The sequence below is a fragment of the Miniopterus schreibersii genome, assembly GCF_964146895.1.
Source record: "Miniopterus schreibersii genome assembly, chromosome: 2".
In the NCBI taxonomy this organism is placed as follows: domain Eukaryota; kingdom Metazoa; phylum Chordata; class Mammalia; order Chiroptera; family Miniopteridae; genus Miniopterus; species Miniopterus schreibersii.
In genome coordinates this window covers 35,604,188-35,630,722 of record NC_138102.1, presented here as the reverse complement: position 1 = coordinate 35,630,722, position 26,535 = coordinate 35,604,188, and the positions used below count along the sequence as shown (strand labels likewise).

Below are 26,535 nucleotides of genomic sequence, written 5' to 3'. Positions count from 1 at the left end.
GCTAGGAGAATGTTGTACGTTCTGGAAGCTTGTTTCCTTTCTATTAAAAAATTGATGATTGACATGAGAAGAGAACTGAATTTGGTCTCTAATCCTGGTTCTTTAGCTGAGCAAGTCACCTAACCTCTTTGGACCTTAGTTTCTTTACATTTAAAACAGATCATCTAAGGGAACTTCTAGTACTAAAATGCTGTTTTATGATCAGGCTCCTTTGTGTTTCTAATTTTTTTAAAGAATATGAATCTACCCATGTTAATTATAGAAATCAATTTATAACCAATGCATTGATTTGACTCTAAGTCCCATTGGGAGGTGATCATGTTAAGAGTAATAAAAGTGATTTAGCAGAGAGGAAATTATAGTTCACTCATTTGTATACTTCTATCATATTTAGAATACAGGCTTTTCAGATTATATAGTTCACTTCATTTGAAATGGAGAAGTTACTTGGTTTGTACTTTATTAGGGGAAATTCAATGGCAAGGTCCCTGACTGGTGCTATAATGTGACATATGACCTGGAAAAAAAATTAATCTCTTATGTAATGTGATGTTCAGTCACATAAGAAGATATAATATCTTTATATTGGAGAAAGATATTTCACCATATAGCAGAAACCTTGTGTCATAGGGGAAAACTTGGATTATTGGGCAGAAATGGGATCCTGGGTTAGGTTTCCCCCATTGGTTTTAAGTAGAGTCTGATGCTTGGTAGGCTCTCAGTAAGTGCTTATTGAATGACCATAGCCTATTTCCAAAAGAAAATGAATTTACAGTAGGGGAAGGCTGATGGCATGGTCTTCCATAGGCTCTCTCAAGTGCTTGCTCACTAATTTTACTCTGCAGCAAATAACAGTGATGAGATGAACATAGTTATTTTTGTAAGGATCCTGGAAGTTTGGCTTGGAACACAAAATGTTGGGTTTGGACCACCAATCCTGAGTATAAATTAAACCAAAGGGAGCTGCATCTAGATGGAAAATACTTTCATCAAATTATTTCAAACAGGAGCTGGATTTTTTTTTTTTTCCTTCTGACTGGTTTGACGTCATGATTCACTTGCACATAGTATTAAATCCAAAAAGTTAAGTCAACTATATATTTAGATAAGGCTTGAAAATGAAACACAAATTGGATGTTTTCTACTAATACATCATGAAAATGTTCCTTACAAGTTTTAAGAATAAAAGTAATGAATTTATTAGAATACTTTAGAATATTTAATTATGTTGCCACAATAAGATCCCACAAAAGAGTTTTTAAAGTTTTTTTTTTCCAGGAGAGAAGTGACTTGATAATATACAAAATATCCACTCACTCTAGGGTAATTAGTAAAATGAATTTAAGGAGATTGAAGACAAAAAACTTATTCATAACATTTCACTGTTTATGTTGCTTAGTGACCGTATACTGCCTGATCGGAAGCTTTTTCTGCGCACACTCCGAAGGTAATTGCGGTATAGCATGACACTAATGACTCGAGCCTGAAATTGTTTTGAAACAATGTAGTATAGAATCACATCCAGACAGGTACTGAGGTTCATGAGGAATGTGGTAAAGGCTCCCCAGGGATTGTAGCTGTTTTCATCCCCAGCCAGCATCAGGAAAGCAAAACAGGTGTGGAAAGGCACAAAGCAGACGAGCACCTGCACCAGGAGCGTAATGATGATCCTTATAGACTTCTCCTTGACTTTTGGTTTCAGCTTAGATGTCCTGCCATGAAGGAGATTATGAATAATGACCAAGTAGCACCCAATCATGATGAACAGAGGAATCAAGAAAAAAAATATCAGTCGAGTGAAATTCAATATGTTAATAGCTTTTAAGTGGATGATGTCAGAAATCTTCAGGCAGGTGGCAGGGTTGGAAGCTTTATCGGGGTCTTCATAGAGCAGTAGGAGTGGGATGGTGGTTATCAGGGTCATTATCCAGACTCCCAAGCATGCTATCACAGCTTTGCATGTTTTTTTAAGTTCTTTGGCATATTTTGGCTGCACAATGGCCATGTATCTGTCAGCACTAATAAAAGCAAGAAGCCATAGGGCAATACTTGGATAAAACATCGTGAGTGCCCCGAGAATCTGGCAGAAGTACTCTCCAAATGGCCATTCGCCTTTTGCATAATAAAACATTCGAAAGGGTAAGCTCATGATAAATATTAGATCCAATAATGCTACATTCATCATATAGACAGTTACAGTGGTTCTCTTCTTGGTGGAACAACTGAAAACCCATAAGGCAGTGACATTAACAAATACTCCAATTATGAAGGTACAGCTGTAGAAGACAAGGGCTGCGATTTTGTACTCATCTGGGTATGAGCTGTTAGAAGAGCCAGGTTGAGCTTGATTGTGAGAGGTGCTCATCTTATAGCTTGTTGGTGGGCATGAACTTGGAAACTATAAAATAGTTGAGAAGATTAGGAGGAATAAAACCCTATGCTGAAAAATAAATGCTTAGCATTCTCATACTTGGCATGCAGTGGATTTTAATTTTGAGAGTATATTATAGAGTCAATGTATGTGCCTTAGTATTTATTAATAAATACATTTCCTAGGTATTACTACTAACCTGTACTAACTGATTAAAGTGGTATGGTGTGTCATAGGCACTGGCCACTTTATTCATTTCCTCTCTCCCTTCCCACCTCTCTTCTCCCACAAAGAATAACCTTTATGATTTCTTTCCCCTGTAGTGTGAAATTGGGTAGCTTTTGTTTCTATAATAAGCATTCTTTGATTGGGACTAATTGGGGAAAGGCCGTTCTGAATTTTGAATCTGTTTTTTTCATTACATTACTTTTTTTTTTTTTAATACAATATAATTTGCCACTTTTTATCATCCTCATTCTGTTTAAATGTTTTGTAACCCAGGTTACTAATATCAAATAATGACTTTTCGCTCATTCAATACAATATTAATATACAAGATATGTATTAGAAAACTAATAAAGGAACCATATGACCAGTTAATTTCTGAATAGTCACAGTAATTATCATTTGCGATCAGGAACTTTCCTTTTTCACTGTTTTATCCTCATTGCCTATGGAGTAAATTGTAGGTATTCAAAAAGTAGGTCTTTACTGAATTGGTAGGTGAGTGAAGGAAGGAGCCTTTGATAAGGCGGACCTCAGAAACTACTCTCTAGTTTGTCAGTGAAGACTTGTTTAGTTGGCCATTAAGCCTTTTTTTTTAAAGTGGTAAATACTTCTTCATAGTATTATGTTCTCTCTAGATTATCATAGTTCTAGAAACAGCAGTGTCTTGTGTTATGGTCCACAGATGAAGAACTTTACTCTTAGAGCAATAGATGAGCTAGTTTCTATTGCACAGTTGGGTATGCCTAATGCTGAGTCTTCCAGATAGTGTTTACCAGTGTCCTCGAAGCAGATCTCACTGCTGTACCTTGAGAATCAGGTATTGTTAGTATTAGTAACTTTCATGTTCTCGTTCTACCTAGTTACAGAAGCTTAAGTATTATTTGTCAAATTACATTTTAAAAAGGAATATCAAACACAAGTGATTACTAATAAGACATCATTCAGTAACTTTATGTGTATGCAAAAACTAATTCCCATCACCAAAAAAAAGTTCATTTCTAATGGAAAGTAGTTTAGTGATTATATATATATATATATCATCAATCCCCCTCAGTGTGAAAATTCCATCACCCGTTATGCAATGCTAACTAACACCAGTGATTTTAAAAATAGAGTCACTACAGAGAAATGGAACCTTGTGGCCTCCCCTTGAAATATGGAGGTGTAAGAGGAGTTTCCTTCAAAAATGTCACTTTGTAGAGTGGGCTGTTTCTAAGTCAGCCCTGTTGGGGAGGTTAGCAGTCTGGTCAGTGGCATCATGGGCTGTTGATCATTTAAAAATAATTCAAACACTTGATTTGGACAAACACAAGATATGAGTTTGTTTTTCCCCTCCCTCCCTCCCTCCCCTCCCTCCCTCTCTTCCTTCCTTCCTTCCTTGTTTGCCAAATATTTAGGTGAAATATGATTTTGGAGCAGATTTCTGATATTTAAAAGCCTGTGTTAATTAAAATTTCCAAATACTGATGTGACTAGAATATTAATTTCTGTCAAATGAGAAATGTACTACATAGAAAAACTAAATCTTCAGTGTCATACAAAGGAGAATAATTTTGGAGGCTTCACTCTTATTTTTAACTTTCAGTGAATTTTTAAATGGTAGCAATTGTAACGTAAATGAAATGTTGTACCCTATTTTCTCCTGTAATAGTGCCTCAGAACTCCCTTCACCTGTCCTCATCCCCAATTTATTTTGTCACATAAGTTCTGTTCTTACAAACCATTTTTGAGTAAATCCCCCCACACACACCCCCAATTGGGCTCAAACTGCTTATATGTCACCAACACTTGTATTCAATTTGCTTAAGGCTGAAAAAAATATGCATGATGCATGTGTTTTAAAGGCATTGCCAGTATAAGTTGTGCTCCGCACACACAGATAAATTTTTAGATAAATATGGAAAAGTGATTGGCTTTCAAGTCAGCATTTTAAAAGCTTTAGATTCCATGATGATCGATAGCCTTTCTTTTCTTAAAAACCTTTAAGTACATTTTGTGAAACATTGTAACTGAAACTAAATGATTACTCTTAAATATGCTTATAATTTATCATAACATTTTCCTTAAGTTGAACAAAATTACATTTACTCTTAATGTAAAACAAAATTGAAAATAAATGACAAATCATATTAATAATATAGGAAGGTGACAGCATAACTAATTTCAAGCTTCTTCACCAGCGTGGTTTCAGTAATGTATTATTAAAATAAAACAGTGATTTAGAAATTTAGTAAGTAGAGCATTACTTCCGAAAATCTGTGATGAAGTTAATTAAATGCGACTTACCTCCTGTCCATCAAAAGGCTGTACTAGAGAGAAACATTTTTTCGGTATACCCAGTTCTGTAAAAGAAGTATCTTTGGGTTTCTTCTCTTTCTGGAAATGGTATATTTAAGAAATGGTATATTTCTTTGTTTTAGGCTCTCCTGTTGCTTTAAAACGTTGTTTCAAATATAATTCTTGGTATCGCAGTTGGTACTCGCTGCTGTTTTGTCTCTTTCAGGAAGTACCCTCAGAAATAAGGCTTTTCAGCTTCTGACTGGATGTGGTTTTTCTCTTTCACAAATGATTTGTTTATGAAGTCGTGCTCAGCGTAAGCTTCCTTTGAAATGATGCCATGTGTTTAAGAGAATCATACGAAAAGGGGAAAATGTCTTCAATTTTTTACTTTGATGCTTCAAGGCTGCATCATTGATTGAAAGAGTATAAGATTTCTTTGACTAGAATGGGATTCATAGTATAGCTTCTTTATTTTCTAAGTCGTGTGACTTTGTCTAGTTACCTACCCACTCTGAGCTGTTGTTCCTACTTAATGTCTAGATAGTTAAAGTAGAGATAATTCCCATTTGATAGGATTATGAGGACTTGAAACCAGAAAAATCCCATGAATTTAAAATAATACCTGACACCCTTTACTGCAAAGTTCCTAAAATCATAGAATATCTTTTTACTGTTAAGATATTTTTAAATGGTTAAAATTGGAATCCTCAGTTATTTGCTTCTGCTTTGCATATACGTGTGTACTTCAGTTTGCTTTATTTTTTAAGTTCCCAGTGCTTTATATCCCTTTTCTGTCACGTGGAAGTCTAGAAATAATTCCTTTTGCATAAACATCCCTTCAAATTGCTAAGAAAGGACTCTGGCAGTCTTTAGTGGAATAATTTGCATTTTAGGAGTATGTTAACCTAAGGAGGGAAATGAAACCAACGGAAAGGGAAGCGAGCAACCCCAATCATTGCCTGCCTAAGAATATTAAATTTTTTACTTTCTCTTTCCTTAAAAAAACAAAAATCATCATCTCATTTGGTTGTCCTAAAATTTTAATTATCTTTATATTTGGTTATGCATGACTAGTCAACTTTTATAAGGTACATAAACTGAAATTAACTTTTTTTAATTTAAGACAGTTTGAAAGTCCATGGTTTTTTCCCCCCTCAGACAAAACCATAGTAAGTCTTTGACTTATAAAAGTTATTTAAATCCTTGCCTTTGGTGATTACTTTTGATCAGGATAGCCTGCCAGAATAATAGGTAAGCAACAAGCAAAGGAACTATTTCTTGTGGAGAGAAGGATTCCAGCCCAGAGAAGACCATGCCTTGCTGAAGGACTCAGCCCACCAGGCCCAGCTTCTTTAGGCGCTGAGTTACTCCCGTTTCTGCCCGCACTGCTGTTATAACTTCTTGTTTGAGGTGATCACCTTGATTTATTGACTAGACAGGACCTATTCATGGCCAAATTACATCAGTCAGTTTTTTATACATGGAGTTATATTTCCTATTCAGTGTGGGAGGGTGATATTTCAGCTGGAGATAGGAACCTCTTACTTGTAGATCCATTTTTTTCATTGCCTTGATTTCATATAGCCTGTGACAGCGTTCCTGAAATTAAGTATTGCTAGTATCCCGTGTGCTGCTAAAATCAATACATACAGTGATGGCATAGATCTCATTAAGATTCGAGTCCTTTACCATGCACAGGGAGGTTCTTCCCTCTGACTTGCCCCTCTCTCAAGTCTCTCAGAGAAACGCAACAAGGGGCAAGTCAGGGAATGCCCATAGCACAGCTTGAGGCTGGGTCAACTGTTACTCGTTTCCCACCTTCCTCTGCATTTTAGCCATTGGAACCTGCATTTGCTCTTCTTTGCCTTTCCCATGCTGTTCCAGCCTGTAACATTCCTTACCATTGCACTCCCAACTCTTGGCTTGGCCAGCGGCTACTGATCCTTAGTTTTAGTTTCAATGATGCCTCTTCCAAGAAGTTTTCTCTGGCTTCTGAAGCTGGGTTGGTTACTCACCTCTGTAAGGTTCCTTAGCACTTGGTACTTACCCCTGTAGTGGTGTGTGTTTGTATTATTATTGCATACTTGCTTGCCTTTTATCCTGCAGTAAACTAAGGTCCTTGAGGGTGGGCATGTATTGTATATGTATGTGTATAACAGACTTTTAATAAATATTGCTTGACTGTGTGACTGAAAAAGTAGGTGAAGGAATGGAGAGTTGAGGGAGTCATGGACCAATTACTGAGCCAGGTGTCAGCATCAGGGACATTTTGACCAGTTATAGGAGGGACCTGCCAGTCACAAATCAGATGTGAGACTTAGGTAAGGGACACAAGGGCAGGGACCCTTCTCTCCATGATCCCGGTAGCATTTATCATTCTCTGTGTTCCTGGCTCTTCACAATAACTCTTCTGTTGGAAAAGAATTACAGTGAAAAAAATCTCCAAACTGTTTGGCGATCCAAGTAAACAGTGGATCAAGAATTAAACTTTTGTAGTGTCTAGTTTGCTTCTCTAATACTTGAACCTAATGGATTTTTATTCAAATAGAAGAACTTAACTCATTCAGGGACCATTCATGCAGCTTTAATTTCCTCACTTGTTTTGAAATATGAGTGAAAGGGAAATTTTTCATCTTGCAAAAGAGGGATCTTACATATTCGGGGGGGCTACAGAGTTCCCTTCACTTTATGAAATAATCTGTTTTAGCTTTTTAGTTCTATTTTGAATTTTGGTTTAGATGTTAAAAGCCCTAAGGGATTTTTTCATTTTAGTGCTTGAGCCCAGTTTGAGTGAATATAAACATTTAGTTTAGTTAAGGCTATTTTATAATTCTTAGAAATGACATAGTTAATAGATTTACACAGTAAATCCCCATTATAAAACATGCTCCTATGTTAGAGTTTTGTCTGTGCCACAGATAAAATTATATTTCCTGTTTTTAACATATTTCTCTCTACCACAGCAAGTGTAAAGGGGGCTTATCCCAGTTCCTCATGGGAGTGTTGCAATGAGGGGGCCACTGTAGTTACTGTTTATGTTTCCCAGCATGGGTGTGTGGCCGAGCACAAGTTCAGAGTGGCTGGTAGACAGCCAGTCCCCAGAAAGAAGAGGGGGAGGGAAATGAGGAGTACTCTGAACTAGGGTGAGATTCTTATCCTTCTGCCCTTACATCTCCCACTCTGATGTTATGGACTCTTGCTCCCTACCCCTGTCTTTTTCAAACTTGCTCAGGCCGGGTAGCTCAGTTGATTAGAGCGTCATCCTGATGCTCCAAGGTTGTGGGTTCGATCCCCATTCAGAGCACATACAAGAATCAACCAGTGAATGCATAAGTAAGTGGAACAACAAATCTCTCTCTCTCTCTCTCTCTCTCTCTCTCTCTCTCTCCCTCTCTCCCTCTCTCCCCCCTCCCTCCTTCTTCTCCCTTTCTCTCTCCCTCTCCCTCTCCCTTTCTCTTTCTCTAAAATGAATCAGTCAATAAAAAATTTTTTAAATAAAAAGGGGGAAGATGTGTTGAATAGTGGTTTCTAGGTAAAGAAAATTGAGATACACTTTATCTAAATCTGTTTTTTTTTAAATCTCAACAACTTATAGCTATAATCTTACAGCCAAGTTAGCATGAACCTCCTGCCCACTTGACTTCCTAATTTGTATTTTTCCTTGGCAATTTGCAAACATATTGAACCCAAATAATGAAAGTGATAGATAATTTAAGTTAAAATAGATCTAGGTCAGTAATGAAAGTAGAGTTCCCTAAAGATATTAAAGATTCTCTCACTTGGAGGATCTTAGGAGAAGGCTTCTACATAGCAGTGCAGTCCTAGACTCACTGAAATCCTACAGAACCCCAGGCCAACATTGTGGAGAGTCAGGATTGATAAAGAAACAAGAGATGTGTTATTGCTTTACATAAATCCAATCCTGTATACTAGTAAGCGTGTGATTGAGGATTTTAGTATATAGGCATCTATATACAAAAAAGTAACTACATGTCTATACAGTTGAAGATTGTTGGTTTAAAAAGAGTTACTTAGGATTTTTTATTATCCCTGCTGTTACTCTTATCTGTATTATCATTGGTAAGCAGAGGTGAATAGTCATCAGGCAGAGGTCTAAGTGCTCTAGATGAGTCACCGAATTTAATCTTGCCAACAGCAAGGTATGTTGAGGACACAATAGTAGTACAGATGATGTGGTCCAAGGATATTTACCCTTGATTCTCAGGTTCTGAGATTGTGTTGTGCTCTTTCTGTATGACAGTATTATACTTTGTTTTAGTAATTTTTGTTGATGTTGGTCCTACTTAATAGAGAATCATCAGAATAGTAATTTGATCTTTAGCAAAAAGTCTCCTGAGGAACTAGATCTTCCTTTCCTTTCCCTGTTCCTCACTAATGAGCTGCTCTTCCCAGGGAAAGGTTTTGTAGCTGCATTCTCTCAGCCTGTAAAATTAATTTCGGTACCGAACAAATATCTCTGCCATTCAGTGAGCCAAAGACTTTTAAGCACTCAAAAATGATTATATCCAAATGGTTGGTAGGCATGTAAGTATGCTCATAACTAATCAGGTTGACAAAAATTAAAACTATGATAAGACACCACCAAAATGCCTACAATGTAAAAGGCTGACAGCATGAAGTGTTGGATATAGAGCACTGCTGGTGGAATGTTTCAATTTGGAGAACAGTTGGAAATTAAATACTACAATGAAGATATGTATGTCCTATGACCCAGATTCCACTCCTAGATAGAAATGCATGTTCCTGCGCACAGGGAGACATAGATAAGAATATTCCTAATAATATTATTTCCATAACTCTAAATTAGTAACAACCCAAATACTCAGCACCTGTAGAATGGATAAATTAGTTGTGGTGTAGACACACAATTAAATGTTTTTCCCAGTCAAAATCATATAGAAGGCACATGCCACAACATGGGTGTATCTTGTGTATATAGTGTTAAGTGAAAAAAGGCAGATATGAAGGAATTCACATCATATGATTCCACTTATATGAATTTCAAAAGCAGACCAAAGAAACAAAATGTTTAGGGATTTATGCTTAGGTGATAAAACCTTTTGGTGGTTTTCAGGAGCATGTAAGGAGGGAACACCAGGGAGAACTTCCAGGATGCTGGCAAGTTCTATTATTGGCCTAAGTGCTAATTACTCTAATGTTTGTTCTGTGATAATTCATTAAGCTGTATATATTTTTTTGACTTTGTATCTGTAAGGGTCTCGATGGAAAACAGATGGCAGACTTAACTCAGAATAATTCAAGGAGGGCTTATTTATAAGGGCCTAATGACAAAATATTATAATAACAGAAGGGGACCCTAGTAACAGAAAGGGAGCCTTTGACAGGACTGTTAACCTTGTGCCCATCACCAAAGAGATCAAAGAAGGGAGAGGTTACTAGAACCTAGAAGGAAGGACCCCTGTAGAGCCTTGAGAACTGTAGTGACTATAGTGACTTTCTGTTGAGGGACAATAAGCCCGAGGTAACCTTGCAAGAGGGAACCTGGGAAATAAGTACCCTGGCCTCAGGCCCCTCCTCACCTAAACCTCCTCTGAGGCTCCCTTTAGCAGAACTCACTGGAAGCCAGGGGCCTCTGAGCCTTTGGATGGAGCCTCTGGGACAGTGTAGGGTGGAGAAGAGAGAGGAGCAAATAGACTGTCCAGCATGCTGCACTTTTCTGTGTGTGACAGTTCATATTCAAAAAGGCTTTTTTAAAAAACAAACAAACAAAAATCCCCTTGAGCTTTGCAAAAACTGGGTTTGAGTGTATCTCTGCTTCTTGTAAGCTGTTTCCGTAATTTTTTTTAAAACACCTTGAGTCTCAGTTTTTATGTATGGATCATCATATTTTTTATAGCTTGTGTAAAATACATGTTTCAGACACCACGTATTATTTCTCTTTGTCTCCCTCCTGATACGTCCCCTTTTTTCTTTGCACCATATTTAAATTTTTCCTGGGAATTTTCAGACTGGGAATGGAAGCTCTGTCTCTGCCACTAATTAATTACCTGAGTTATCTTTTTTAAAAAGTTAGTTCGTTTCTTTGATCACCACTACCCCCAACTGGAAGAAGTGGGAAGTTGGATGAGGCCTTCTCCAAGGGCCTTCCGCTCTCCACATTGCACAGTTCTAAGGAACTGCTCTCATTGCAGTGCATGTTTTATCTTTGTCTCTCTTGGAATTTGTGTAGGACAGGACTTGGGACTTTACTGTGTATGCTTTTACCTTATTTTTAATTTATCCTTACATCACTACATTCATCTTAATATATTTGATGAAGACATTTATCCATTTCTAGTAGTGTTAGATTGTTTCATCTAATTTGCCTATCTACTTTTAACTCTTTTTCCTTTAACCATTACTTTGATTTATGGCAAGCAGGAAGTGCAACTGTGAGAATGGGCTGGGTCCAGAATTGCCTACTCTTAGGCACTTGATTTCCCACAACTCTCCCAGGAGAGCTGTCCTTGGTGAGGGAGAACGACTTGGAAACATTATAGTCAGCCTGCAGAGGAAGACATAAAAATTGTGTGGGCTTTTTGTTTCCTTGATAATAAAACTGCACTGATCAGAGTTACTCAGAAGAGCTATTTACCAGAACCCTCCCTCTTATTCTTAAAAATTAATCTGGCACTAGTTGAATTTTTGCAATGATGTTATCCCCTTATTGCTAAAACTTTTCATATGGACATTCTTTATTAGAAGTTTATGACTTTTGGTTGCAGCCTTTTACCAGCAGCAAGTCACACAGTCTAAATAGAAAAGATCTTAACAGAAAAGGGAAGGAAGTAGGCAGTAACACCCTCAGACCTGCAGGGCAAGCTGCTAGTGTGCACGTTTGGACCGAGGGACACTTGCTTGAGCTGCTTCATCTTGCCTCTAGTATAGGAATTACTTTTCTAACATTAATGCCGTTTTTTAAATTTAGGATCAGTAATCATAGATTTTTAGAACTGGGAGTTAGAGGTATCTGTGACATCTCTCTTTTACAGTTGTATTGTAATTTGTCCCTTGATTGTACTCTCATCTCTCGTATTATTTTTTGCATTTAGTGTCTGTCTTGTTAACAAGGACCCAGCACATACATCTTCACATATTTCAGTGCACCTAGCATAGTGCTTCACACACAGTAGTCCTCAATAAATAGGCTTATTGATTTCACTAGTGTTTGAGCGTTTCTTTTTCTATAAGAAAGAAAGCTGTGCCATGTCTGAAAAATGAATGCCTAATGTTCTTTGTAGATATGATCACAAAGACATCAAGCAGAGGAAAGACAAAAAAGAGATACATTAGGTTTGGTCAAGGATGAAAGTGCTTGGGCCAGATAAACAATGGTTGTACAGTTTATTTAATGTAGGAGAACTACACAGTTAATTGAGCATGAAATAGTTTTAGGTTGCTCGTGTATGTTATCTAGTTTTCTCATACCGATTGACATTGCAAGGCTGCTTTGACGTGAATGACACTGTGCTTTTTCTGCCACCTACAGGTGATTAGCCCGTCTGGGAACTCCACCATTACTTGATTTGAAGTCTTACTGAGATTGAAATAAATTCTTTTAAAAAACTAAGTTAGTGGAAGATAATAAAATACTTAATGTTATTTTCTAAGTATTTCTATATTTTGTAGTATTATATAATAGATATGTCCTCATTCCTCTAAAACATTTTGTCTATAGGCCATTTTTATCTTCATTGGAAGCAGCCTATTTTTTTATTTTATTTTTTTGTGGAAATCACTTTCCTCTGTAGGACTGTATATTCCTGGGCTTGATTCTTCAGAAGATTCCACTTTAAACGTTATTTGTGCCTAATATTCTACTAAGAGGTAAACATAAAGGTGACCTTAGAACAAATTTGATATGGTTTAAAAAATTTTTTTAATGTGATAAAATACACAACATAAAATTTATCATCTTAACCATTTTTAAGTGTGCAGTTCAGTAGTGTTAAGTACATTCACGTTGTGCAACCTATCTCCAGAACTTTCCTCTTCCCAAACTAAAATTCTATACTCATCAAACAACTCCTTATCACCCCTCTCCTTCCAGCCCCTGGCGTCCACCATTCTACTTTCTGTTTGTGTGAATTTGACTACTCTAGATACCTCATGTAAGTGGAATAATAAGTATTTGTCCTTTGTGACTGACTTCTTTCAATTAGAATAATATCCTCAAGGTACATCCATGATGTAGAATGTGTCAGAATTTCCTACCTTTTTAAGGCTGAATAATATTTTGATATAGATATGAAATGTTTAGATGTTTCATCCATTCATCTGCTGATGGACACTTGGGTTATTTCTGACTTTTGGCTATTGTAACTAATGCTACTCTGAATACGTGTATATAAATATCTCTTTGAGACTCTGCTTTCAATTCTTTTGGGTATATACCCAGAGGTGGAATTGTTGGATCATGTGGTAATTCTATTTTTAATTTTTTGAAGCACTATCATTTGGTTTTCCATAGTGGCTGAACCATTTTACATTCCCACAAGCAATGTATGTACAAACGTTCCCATTCTTTATATTTTCTGGGTAATAACCTCTTATAAGATGTATGATTTGCAAATATTATCTCTTATTCCATAGTTTCCTTTTAAATTCTGATTATGTCCTTTGGTGTACAAAAGGGTTTTTTGGCATGGTTTTAGGTTCATACTTTATCATAGTCTCATAAGGTAGAATTAAAAAGCTTTAAATTTTTAAATGTTAGGGTAGAATAGGATAGATTTATCTCTGTAAAATCCTAGTGTCTTTTAAGGACCTTTCTCAATGACTTAATCTGAAGAGTATTTATTTCAGTCCTCAACATCATCCCTTCATCCAGGAATGTGTAAAATAGGGCAGGCAGAAGCAAGCTCTATTCCAGAATCGACTCACAGCCTTCCACTTACTAGTGTTGCTTTCCTATGCTCTGAAAGTTGTTTATCTCTTTTATTACAGTAATACGAAATGAAAGGAAAACATTTACTTTTGTATAGTGTTTTTTGTTCCCTGCTTATTCTGATTAATATTTATCTGTGATTACTTTGGAAATATAGTGTGTTTCTCATCAAATTTGCAAATTGTAAAAGCTAGGAGGGTATTTTAGTAACAGCAGAGGCTAAACTTTTTAAAGAAATCCTGAACACAGTGGCTCAGTGAGCAGAGATGTCTGTTTCTCTTTTGTGACATCCCTGGTGGGTAGGCAGGCTCTGTCCTAGGAATTCATCAAGGGGTTGAGCTGGTGGAGCAGCTTGGTGATCCTCAACTTGTGCCCTCCAAGGTGGCTCCCACTGTTTCCATTTTCAGTCAACATGGAGGAATTAGAAGGGCAGTCTAGGATTAGGCATTGCTTTTTCACCAATGCTTTGGAATTTGTAAGTGCTACCCTTGCTCATACACCACTGGCAAGTACTTGGTCATGTGGACACAATTAATTATAGGAGAGGCTATGTAACAATTCTTAGCAAGGCAGCCAAATCCCTGGAGATAAGAAGAAATGGATTTTGGGGGAACTGCTAGCAATTGCCTTCAAAGAGCCATAGCTATAACCCATTAGTTGGTTTAGCAGGCTGGAGTTACGGGCTCCGCAATCAACATATAAAGCACTGAAGAGAAAGAGCATTGGGTCTTTCTCTTCAGTCTAAAAAATCAGCTATGGAGGCACTTGACAGCAGAATTGTTTTGGCCATCATGTGTTTGGAAAAGCCAAGGGAAGCCTGTGAAGTGGCATTATAATGTAACTCGCGTTAACACTGATGTGCTTGTGAAGGCCACAGGTGGTACCACAGGGCAACCAAGCATGGCTCTGGTGGACCTCATCATTCTCAGGATGGGGCAGGGATGCAGCCCTGCCATGTGAGAAACAGCCGAGAGAGCAGGCAGTGTTTATCCTGGAGAGGAGAAGATGGGGCAGGGGAACACTCTTCAACTGTTGAAGGGGCTGCTCTGTGAAAGAGGAGTTAAAAATAGGGGTAGGGCATGGCCAAGGATGAATTAAGACTACAGAGAGATACTACAGGAAGTTATTGGGCTTGGGAAGAAATAACTCTCTGATACCCACTTTCTCAAGGCAAAGTGATTCCCTGGGGAAAGTGCTGAATTTCAGAGACTGAAGATAGGCAAGCAGTGCAGGGAAAGCACCTGGCAAGTATGTTGTCCAGGAAATCCACACTGTGGGTAGGCAGCAGGAGTGGAATCCCCGTGAAAGTCCTGTAGCCCCTGAGCATCTCTGATTCTGTGTTCTTTACTCTGGGATTCACTTGCAGGCTTAGAGAACTAGAGAAATTGATGAGTCCAGCAGATTTTCCCAGGAAGTTCTATGCAGCCCAGTTCCAGCACATCAGAACTTATTCTCCTGTTGTTTAAAATAACAAGGACAGCCCAGCTGGGCATGGCTCAGCGGTTGAGCATCAACCTAGGATCCAGGAGATGGTGGTTTGATTCCCGGTCAGGGCACATGCAACCTGGGTTACGGGCTCTATCCCCAGTTGGTGTGCAGGAGGCAGCCAATCAAGGACGACTCTCTCATCATTGATGATTCTCTCTCTCTCTCTCCTTCTCCCTTCCTCTCTCAGAAATCAATATATATATATATTTTAAATAACAAGGAAATAAGTGTCCATTGATGGATGAATAGATTAAAAAAATTATATATATATATACTCAATGGGATATTTATTCAGCCTTATCAAAGAAGGAAATCCTGCCATTTGCAACAACATGGATGGACCTTAAGAGCATTATGCAAAGTAAAATAAGTCATACAGAGAAAGACAAATGCTGTGTGATCTCACTTATATATGGAATCTTAAAAACAAACAAATAGAACAGAACAACAAAACCGAGCTTGTAGATGCAGGGAACAGATTGGTAGTGGTCAGAGGTTTGGAGGTGGGTGAAATGGGTGAAGGGGGTCAAAAGGTATAAACTTCCAGTTATAATATAAAAATAACTCCTGGGGATGTAATGTACAGCATAGTGACTCTAGTTAATAATACTGTGTTACATATTTGAAAGATGCTAAGAGAATAGGTCTTAAAAGTTCTTGTCACAAGAAAAAAAATTTCTAACTATGTCTGGTGATGGTTGTTAACAAGACTTGTTGCAAGATCATTTTGCAATATATACAAATAGCAAATCATTATGTTGCACACCTAAAACTAATATAATGTTTTATGCCAATTATACATCAATAAAAATAAAATAACCAGGACATAATTTACTGCAATATAGTTATTATACAAGCAAACTATTTGTAAAATGAAGACATTTTTTATTTTTTCTGCATAATATAAATGATTGATTTTGCTTTCTTATGAGCAAAGAATATTGTAAAATCTTTGATGTATATACTTCCAGAAAATAATAAATACTTAGAGAAGCAGAATGAAAAAATTTTTGACAGCTTTAAAATAAGGGTAATATGATAAGGCCTAAATAATGGAACATTTGTAAAGTAAAATGTCCAAAATAATTTGTATTTTTTATATATTCCTTTTTTTTTTTTTAATCCTCACTTGAGGATATTTTTTCTATTGCTTTTCAGAGACAGTGGAGGGGGGAGATAGAAACATCGATGTGAGAGAGACACATTGATTTGTTGCCTCCCGCTTACTTGCTGACGAGGGCCAGGATTGAGCCTGCAACTGAAGTATGTGCCCTTAGGCCGGAATCGAACCCAAGACCCTTCAGTCCACAGGCCAATGCTCTAACCACTGAGCAAAACTGACTAGGGCCTAACAATTCTTATAGAACTTTAGTGTGGACTATTTAAGCTTCCACAGCTATTTTTCCCTTTCTGAACGGGCACATCAGCCATTCAGAAGGATTTGCCTGCAGTCACACTGTTTACCACGAGATGGCAGCATTAGGCAGAACTTGATGAAAACTTACTACTCAGAAAGTTATTAAATGGGGCTCAAGCAATGAAACAGTTTTGTAATAAAATGAATAAGAGAAGAGTATTATAGTTTATACAAACTACTTGAACAGTTTGGATACCTTTGGACTATTTTTATAGTATATATGCTATAGTTAGGATTTAAAACCAGTGTTGTGTGTATCTGTTTATTTTTTACTAAGACACATGACAAAGTGTTTCAGACACCATTGTTATTTATAACAATTGTGAAATTTCTATGATGTAAAACCTAAGAATAATTTTAGGTTCTGATTATGAGTGGGCTCAGTACAGCACAATTCCAAATTTATAATTATGCAAGGTGAGGCAACACCCTGCTTTGTCCTAACAGTAGCCTTAAGGGGGGAAAAAACAAAAAACATCTGAAAATTATTGGGCTAACCAAAGAAAATTATAAGCAGAGATTTTTGTCAAAGAGATATAGTAATATTGTTTTAGTTTTGTTTCTCTGAAGTCTTGTGTGAGGCACAAGCTGTATTTTTACCAGAATTCACATGTATGTTAATGTTAATAAGGAAATTGGAATTTAGCACAGGTGGATATTATAATACCATGCTACAGTCATCAGCTTTTTTGTTCCCAAGTAATATATCTTTGCTGATTCTAGGGCACAGATTGAGTGGTAAATTTTTGTTATTGTTAACCCTAACCCAAAAATATTTTTTCCATTGATTTTTAGAGACAGTGAGAGGGAGGGAGGGAGAGAGAGAAACATCAATGTGAGAGAGACACGTCAATTGGTTGCCTCCTGCACACGCCCCGATTGGGGCTGGGGATCAAACCTGCAACCTGTCAAGCCCTTGACAGGGAATTGAACCTGAGCCCCTTTGTTGCATGGGCTGACGCCGATGCTCTGACCACTGAGCATACTGGCCAGGGCTTGAGTGGTAGGTTTTAATATGTATTTTTAGCATTTCTATATCAGTAGCAAAAGGAATAGGTATCAACGATAAGTAGAATATTTTCAAAACCCATAAACTGAGTAAGTAGGAGACAGAATTTTGTACTTAGACACAGTTAAGTAGAAATTGATGGTTGATGGTGTGGACACACGTATGAGTTCTAAGGAAGGATAAAAATAAGGGGCAGGAAGCTGAACTGCGAAAGGTGACTTTTACTACGCTGTCTGTGTACTTGTAATAATATAAAATGTACTAATGCTTTACAGTAAGTTATTTTTTTGAATAGTCCGTTTTAGTCATTCAAATTCTTACTTGAATTTCCACCTTGAGGAGAGGGATATTTTGACATTACCTTACAGAAGGGAACGCTTAGCAAATGGTTCAGCGTGTACACATGTATGAATGAATGAGAAAATTCTGTCTCATATTTTACAGGGGTGATCAGCTCCCTCTGATTTCCTCTCTCTTCATTCAACAAGTACTTATTGAGCACCTGCTTTATGGTAGGCACTGTTCTGTGCTCTAAGGATCTTGCACTGATTAAAACAGACACAATCTTTCTTGTTGAATTTACATTATTATTGGGGGTGGAAGGCAGTAAACAATGTATTGTAATACATAGTATTTCAGATGATGATATGTACTGTGTAAAAATAAGTCAGCTAATCAACCAGCCAGCCAGTCATCTAGGAAAGGGAATATCAACGTATGCATGGGGTTTCAGTTTTAAGAAGTATGTCCAGGAAATGGCCTCAGTAAGCATGTGACATTTGAACAGAGACCTGGAGGAGTCAAGGAGTGAGCCATGTGCTGATCCTGGGGGAAGTGTATTTCAGGTGTAAGGAGCCCCTGGCTCAAAGACCCTAGTGCAACTATGTAACTGAAACAGAGTGAGCTGGAGGGAAATAGTAGGAGATGAAGTCAGGAAGAGAAGTCCTGGCACCTTAAGGCCAGTGGAGAGCCATTCATGATTCTTTGGTAGGTGGAGATGCACTGGTCCATTCTATTTTTTCATTATGGTTCCTTTCCCTTTAAAAAAGTATGTAATCATTTTACACATTTATACATTGTTCTATTACTTCTAGTTCTCAGATTATGAAATTCTCCTTCAGGGCAGTCTGTTGCCTCCTGCGGTTTGTAATTTTTGATTGTGGATTTTGTTTGCTGTTGGAGCCCCCATGTGCTCTAGCTCATGAAAGTGTCCCTACAGAGGGACTTCATCTTTACTACTGCTGAGTCCTGAGGGATTTTTGTTGTTGTGGACTAGTTTTTATGTTATTTTCTTACCTTAGAGCTCCCATACCGTTCAAGTGGGGTAAATCTTGACCACAACTTTAAGTGTGATATAGGCCTTGGATTTTAATTAATCTGTTGGGACTGTTTGTTCTTTTCTTTCACAAAGCCTTTCATGTAAGCTAAATGTCTTCACTGCTTCAGCAGACTAGTGAAATATTTTTAGCTTTCTCTGTAAAAGGCAGAGGTCTTTGAGCATCTGGGCTCAGCCCCAGCGCTTTCTCCCTTAACAGCTTGGGGCCATGTCTTCTATCTCTAAGTACACCTAAATATGTAGCCCCAAACCCCAGGAGCTTATAGCTAGGTCCAGTCCTTGGAGGGAGGGGGGAATCACTGAAGCAGAGCATACTTTGATTTCTGTCTTTGTTCTGAAATTTGGGTTTATTATGGAAATTTTTAAGCATATATAAAAGTGGAGAGAGCTCTGCAGTGAACCCATGTTTCATTCTCACCCAGCTTCAACAATGATCAGCTCATGGCCATCTCGTTTTATCTATATCCTCACTCACACTTGTGTGATTCTAATGAAACTGTGATAGAATCTCTTGCAAATAAAGCCAGGAGCAGAAATGTAGGGTCTTAGGGGGTGAGAGGGGTGTGTGTGTGTGTGTGTGTGTGTGTGTGTGTGTGTGTGTGTGTGTCTGCTTCTTTGCTTTCTGTTCTATGCCATTGGTTCATTCATCCCCATACTCCCATATCTTTAATTTTTTTTGCTTTTTAGCATAATTAATATCCAGTAGAACAAATCACTTTTTTGTTCATATGTTTGAAAATTAACCTAGCTATTCATGTACTGTTATCCTTCCATATACAATTTAGAGTGAATTAATCAATTATCTTAAAAAATTCAGCTGGAATTAAGAGATGACATTGAGTTGGGGGAGATTGATTTGGGGGAGAACTGATACCTTTATTAAGTTTTCCCACCCAAGAGCATGGAATATTTCTCCATTTATTTATAATATCTACGATTATTAGATCTAAAAATTTTTCTTATACAGGTCTTTTGTATTCCTAGATACCATATAGTTTTTATTATTGTATTTATTTATGTTTCCTACGTGTTATTTTATTGCTGGAGTAAGAAAATGTTATTGATTTTTGTAAGTTGATCTTGCATTTAGCAACCAATTGAACTCTCCTGTTTATTGATTCTGTTCATTTTTTCTAAGTGGCATGATAATTACATGTTTTACTTTTTAAGAAACTGCCAAACTTTCTCCCAAAGTTTTTGTTACATTTGCACTGTGATCAGCAGTGTATGAACCAATTACTCCAATCCTCAGGTCATTTTTTTAGTATCAAATTTCTTTTTTCTTTTTTTGTTTTTGTTTTTGTTTTTAATTTTTTAAATTTATCTTTTTTGTTGAAAGTATTAGAAATGTTCCCTTTTTTCCCCCATTGATCCCCTCTACCCTGCACCCCTCCCACCTTCACCACACTATTGTCTTTGTCCATGGGTTATGAATATATGTGTATAAGTTCTTAGCTTTATCTCTCCCCACCCACCTCCACCTTCCCTCTGAGATTCGTCAGTCTATTCTCTGCTTCTATGTCTCAGGATCTATTTTGTTCATTGGTTTATTTTGTTCATTAGATTGCACATATGAGTAAGATTATGTGATTTGGTATCAATTTTCAAAAAAATTTAGCCATTCTGCTGGATGTTGAGTGGTCTCTGTCATTTTAATTTGTCATCGTAACCATTTTAAGTGTGCGGTTAAGTAGTGTTAAGTATATTTACATTGTTGTGCAGCAGATCTCCAGAACTTTTTCACCTTGCAATACTGAAACTATACCCATTAAAAAATAATTCCCTGCCTGGGCGGGCGTGGCTCAGCAGTTGAGCATTGACCTAGGATCCAGGTGATCAGGGTTCGATTCCTGGTCAGGGCACATGCCCAGGTTACGGCTCGATCCCCAGTCGGGCGTGCAGGAGGCAGCTGATCAGTGACTCATCATTGATGTTTCTATCTCTCTCTCCCCCTCTCCTTTCCTTCCTCTGAAATCAATAAAGATATATTTAAAAAATAATAATAATTCCCCATTTCCTACTCTCCCCAGCCCTTTGTATCGTACCTGACATTCTCCTTTCTTACAGAACTGTTGTAATAACTTTTTTTTTAGATCCCTTTGGATTTTCTACATAGATGTTCATGTTGTCTGAAAACAGAAACATTTTTGTTTGTTCATTTTCTTGACTTACAGAACTGGTAGGGACATCAGTATGATATCAAATTGGTGGAGAGAGTTGACATCCTTGTCTTGTTCCAGATATTAGGGAGAAAACATTGCCTTTCATCATTAACCATGTTAGCAGAGATATTTCTTAGATACTCTTTTCAGGTTGAGGAAGTTTCTTTTAATTTCTAGTTTGCCTAGAGTTTTTATTATGAATATACTATGAATTTTGTCAAATTATTTTTTTTGCATCTATTGATATGGTCTACAGTTTCTCTTATTTAGATTGCTTATATGGTGAATTACACTGATTTTTTAAATGTAATTCAACCTTATATCTCTGTATTATCCCTTTTGTATATTTCTAGATTTGATTTGTTAATTTTTTTTAGGAAATAAAATTTTAGTATTGTAAAAGAAAAATGATATACCAATGAATATTTAGATGAACAGTTCTTTTGACTTGCTAAAATTTTGTTGAGAGTTTTTGTGTCTATATTCATGTGTGATATTGGTCTATAATTTTCTTATAATATCTTTGATTTTGGTATTAAAGTAATCTGGCCTGATAAAATTAACTGGAACATGTTGCCTTCTTTTCTATTTTTTTGGTTTCTTTGTGCAGAATTAGTGTGATTTTTTCCTTAAATATTTAGTCGATTTTGCCAGTGAAGCCATTTAGGCTTGCAGTTCTCTTTTTTGGTAGGACTTTTTTCTGTCTTTATGAATTCAGTTTCTTTTACGTATTAACAACTATAAAGAACTATGTGGATGTTTATATACATGCAGATGTTTATATACACATGGACACTTATAGCAACTTTACTTATAATTGCCATCTTGGAAGCAACAAGGTATTTTTTAGCGGGTAGGTAAACAAAACTGGTACATACAAATACTAGAATATTATTCCAGGCTAAAAAGAAATTAGCTTTCAAGCTGTGACACAACATAGAGGAACATTAAGTGCATATTATTAAATGAAAGAAGGCCATCTGAAAAGGCTACATACTTTATGATTCCAACAATATAACATTCTGGAAAAAGCAAAATAATGGAAACAGCAAAATTATCAGTGGTTGTGAGAGATTAGAGGGAAAGTAGAGATGTCTAGGCAGAGCACAGAGGATTTTTAGGTCAGTGAAAATGCTCTCTGAATGATACCATAATGGTGGATACATGTTGCTATACATTTATCCAACCCCATAAAGTGTACAGCACCAAAAGGGACCAGTAATATAGACTGTGGACTGAATGATAATGATTTGTCTGTATAGGTCCATCAAATTGTAACAAATGTTCTAGAAGGAGATGTTGATGATGGGAGAGGCTATGCATGTGTGGGGGACATTTCTGTACCTTCCTTTCAAATCCCTTGTGAACCTAAAACTGCTCTAGAAAGAATAACATCTTTAAAAGAAAAATAAGTTAGTTTCAGTGATTTTTCTCTCTTTTCTGTTTTCGGTGTCATTAATTTTTGCTGTCATTTTTATTTCTTTTCTTCTGCTTGCTTTGGAGTTAATTTGATCATTTTATTAACTTTCTTTTTTTTGTTGTTTTTTTGGACCTCACCTGAGAATGTTTTTTCCATTGCTTTTTCAGAGAGAGTGGAAGGGAGAGGGGGAGAAAGTGAGAGAGAAAGAAAAAGAGAGAGAAGAAACATCGATTGGTTGCCTTCTGCAGGCACCCTGACTGGGGAGGGACCAAGCCTGCACCAAGGTACGTGCTCTTGGCTGGAACTGAACTCAGGACCCCTCAATCCGTGGGCCGATGCTCTAACCAGTGAGTCAAACTGGCTAGGGCTTTTATCAACTTTCTCAAAGTAGAGGCCTAGACCACTGATTTGAGACTTTCCATTTCTAATAAATATTCAATGCTATGTTTCTCTTTAAACACTGCTTTTAGCTACATCCCACAAATTTTATGTTGTATTTTATTTTCATTCAACTAAAAATATTTTCTGTAATTTCTTTGAATTCTTCTTTGATTCATGAATTTTTTAGTAGTGTATTGTTTAATTTCTAGTATTTCCTGAATATATTTCTGTTACTGATTGCTAATTTAATTCTTTATAGTCAGGTAACCTATTTTGTATGATTCAAATTCATTTTTAATTTTTTAATATATCTTTATTGTTGAAAGTATTACAGATGTCCTCATTTTTCCCCCATTGATCCCCTCCACCTGGCATCTGCCCCCCACCCCACCCCCAATTCTTTTAAGTTTATTGAAGCTTAGTCTATCTTATTGAATATTCCATATTCAATTAAAAGGAATGTCGCCCTGGCTGGGTAGCTCAGTTGGTTAGAGCATTGTCTCAATACTCCAAGGTTGAGGGTTTGTTCCCCAGTCAGGGCACATATAAGAATCAACTAGTGAATGCATAAGTAAGTGGAACAACAAATCCATGTTTCTCTCTCTCTCTGCTTCTCTCTCTCTCTAATCCTTCCTCTCTCTCTAAAATCAGTAAATTTAAAAAAATGAGAAAGTGTATTCTGATGTTGTTGGGTAGTGTGTTCTATGAATATCAGTGAGTTCCAGCTGGTTGGTATGTTTTTTGCCTTCTGTATCCCTACTGGTTTTCTGTCTACTTGTCCTGTTTGTTACAGAATGAGAAATGTTGAATACTTGAGCTCTCATTGTGGATTTGTCTGTTTCTCCTTATGATCATCCTTAATTTCAGCCTTCTGTCATTTCCTCCTTAATTTTTAATGGAGTATTTTTTCCATAAGTATTTTCAAAGTTAGTCTGTGTGTGGTAAAGCTCTGATTCCTTGTTCATTTGCTGTCACTTTTAAATAATACTTTGGATGGATAAAAATTCTAAGCTGAAGTTCTTTTTCTTCAATACTTTAGTGGTATTACTGCATTATCTTACTGAATCTCCTGTGATTTTTGAGAAATCTGAGGTTGAGCTTGTTCCTTCGTCATTTGTTTATTCTTTGCCTTTGGAAGTTTCTAGAATTTCCCCTTGTCTTTCTTACATATCACCACAGTGTGTCTGCGTGTAGGTTATCTTTATCTAGACAGTATGTCTAAGAGACCTTTAACTGAAGTATTTTTGTGTTCTTTAAATGACTTATTTCTTTAAATATATTCTCTCCATCTCCTCTCCCAGTTCAGCCTTTTGTGCTGACTTCCGGGAGAGTTTCTTAGTTTATTTTTTCCAGCTTGGTAATTTGCTCTTCAACTGTGTGTATCTCATCTGTTATGTTTTTCATACTTAATGTTTGTACATAGTCTGATAGCATATTTTTAATAATTTATCTTATATTAATATAGATACTAATCCATATTATAACCTGGGGTTCATCTGTTTTGAAAATTCTGCTCTCATTAGTTAGATTGTTCAGTTAGTGTTTGTCTTTCATCATGATTGTGTTCTAAGGATGTCTAGTCATTTTGGCCTCTCAACTCATGTTCCCCTGAGGCATATTAAACTATTTTGGCAACGTTAGGTCAGATAAGAGGAGGAGTGAGCCCCCTAGGATAGAAAACCCACAGACGTCACAGAGCCATTAGTTACCCACTCCTGTTGGCTGATGTTCCATCGCGTATGTAGGCTAGTCGGGGATTCACCTTCAAATTCTTAGAAATAAGCAATATTGAGAAGAAGCAGTTTCTTCTTATGGTGATTTCCCTGGGGCAGGGCGAAGAAGGATATCGGAAGGAATTGTGGAGGGAATGCTATCTCTTGTCACCAGCACCAACTTCTCAGTGTTGCTATTGACAAATTTAGTAGAGATCTGATTGCTAATACTTGGTTACAGTTTGTAATGAGTGCATTGGAGTGATTCTGTTTTTATGTCTTTTGGTTGTACATTGGGTGAGCCCTGTCAGTCAGGAAATTCATGTATTTCTTTTCTTGAATTTTTCCTGAATTATTTTTATCATCTCCCCTTCTATTTCCTTGGTTTTCTCTTTTTTGAGAAATCCTATTATCTGAATGTTCAGCCTCCCTGACAGGTCTAGTTTTAATCTTTTCTCTCCTCTTTTTGTTGTTGTTTTGTTTTTGTATTTGTATTTTTGCTCTCCTTGCTGGGAGATTTCTTAAGCTCTATCTTCCAACTCTTCTAATTAATATTTTTAAGTTAACTTTTTTTTAAGTACATGTACATGGGAAAGTGTGCATTTTCTAAGTTTAGAGCTCATTGAATTACAGAGTGACACCCTTTTAAACACCATCCAGATAAAGAAATAGAGCATCACCCACACCCTAGAAGACCCACTTTTGCTGCCTCCCAGTCACTACTTCCTCCCCAAAGTCTCTCCTGACTTTCAACACCCTGGGTTGGTTTTGCCTAGTTTAAATTTTATGTAAGTGGAAATGTAGACTTCTGTGTCTGGTGTCTTTCTCTCAGTGTCATGTTTAGTTTCATTTATGTTGCTGCATGACTCCGTAGTTCATGCTTATCATTGTTGTGATGTGTCTCATCTGAATTCCTACCATTTATCCATTCTACTGCTGATGGACATTGGGATTGTTTCTTATTTGGGACTGTTTACAAATACTGTTGCTGTGAACATCCATGAACATGTCCCTTGTTGTGAACGTGTACACATTTCTGTTGGGTGTATACCTGGGATGTGAGAGCTGGATTGCATGGTGTACATAGGTTTTGCTTTATAAAACACTGCCAGTTTTCCTGTGAGTCGGGAATTTGGAAGCAGAATAGCTGGGTGATGCTGGCCCAGAGTTTCTTGTGTTGTTGTAGTGAGAATGCCATGAGGGACTACAGTCATCTGAAGGCTTGATTTGACTGAAAGACCCTCTTCCAAAATGGCTCACTCACATTTCTGTTGGCAGGAAGCCTCAGTTCCTCACTGTGAATCTGCTTGAGTATCCACATGACAAGATGCTAACTTGCCCCAGAGGGAGTCATTCAAGGGCAATAGCAGTCCTTTTCACTTTAGTCATTCCAGTGGATGTGGAGTGAGTTGGCATTTCCTTGATGATCAATGAGATTAAACACCTTTTCCACTGTTGAGTTCTTTTTAAATATTTTTGCTACCCTAGATTTAATCTCCAGTGCTTCTTTTTTATTTTTTGAATATTTATTTTTTTCTGGCATCCTATTTTTGTTTCATGGATGCAATATTTTTTCCTATATCTTTTATAATATTGAGGAGAATCCCCTCCCTCCCGCTTTCCCCAGAGGTTTTTCTTTTCCTGCACAGTTTCTGTGTCTTCTGAGTTTCTTTATTCCTGCTTTTGATGTTAGAGTCGTTCCTTAAATATCTCTGAGTCTTCGGCTATTTGTTTATATTTAAGAGCCAGCTTTTTTAAAAGCTGATTGAAGAAATAGATTGTGTGCAAGGGGCTGAAGACCATGGACTTCATTGTAGGGTCCC

The 26,535-nt window shown here is 37.0% G+C and overlaps 2 protein-coding genes across 2 annotated transcripts in view; one reads left to right on the top strand and one right to left on the bottom strand.

Moving 5' to 3' along the window:
* Positions 1-26,535, top strand: part of UBAC2 (UBA domain containing 2) — a 164,229-nt gene that overhangs the window by 33,762 nt on the left and 103,932 nt on the right. The gene's annotated exons all lie outside the window — the stretch shown is intronic.
* Positions 1,087-5,091, bottom strand: GPR18 (G protein-coupled receptor 18). The gene is made up of 2 exons (XM_081130833.1): positions 4,886-5,091; positions 1,087-2,398 (listed from the first exon to the last, which is right to left on the bottom strand). Exon 2 carries the CDS (start codon positions 2,363-2,365, stop codon positions 1,370-1,372), a length of 996 nt encoding a protein of 331 aa, XP_080986959.1. The 5' UTR covers positions 2,366-2,398; positions 4,886-5,091; the 3' UTR covers positions 1,087-1,369.

Excerpts from the sequence above, each read along its gene's own strand:
- GPR18 (XM_081130833.1), bottom strand. The coding sequence starts at position 2,365 with ATGAGCACCTCTCACAATCAAGCTCAACCTGGCTCTTCTAACAGCTCA.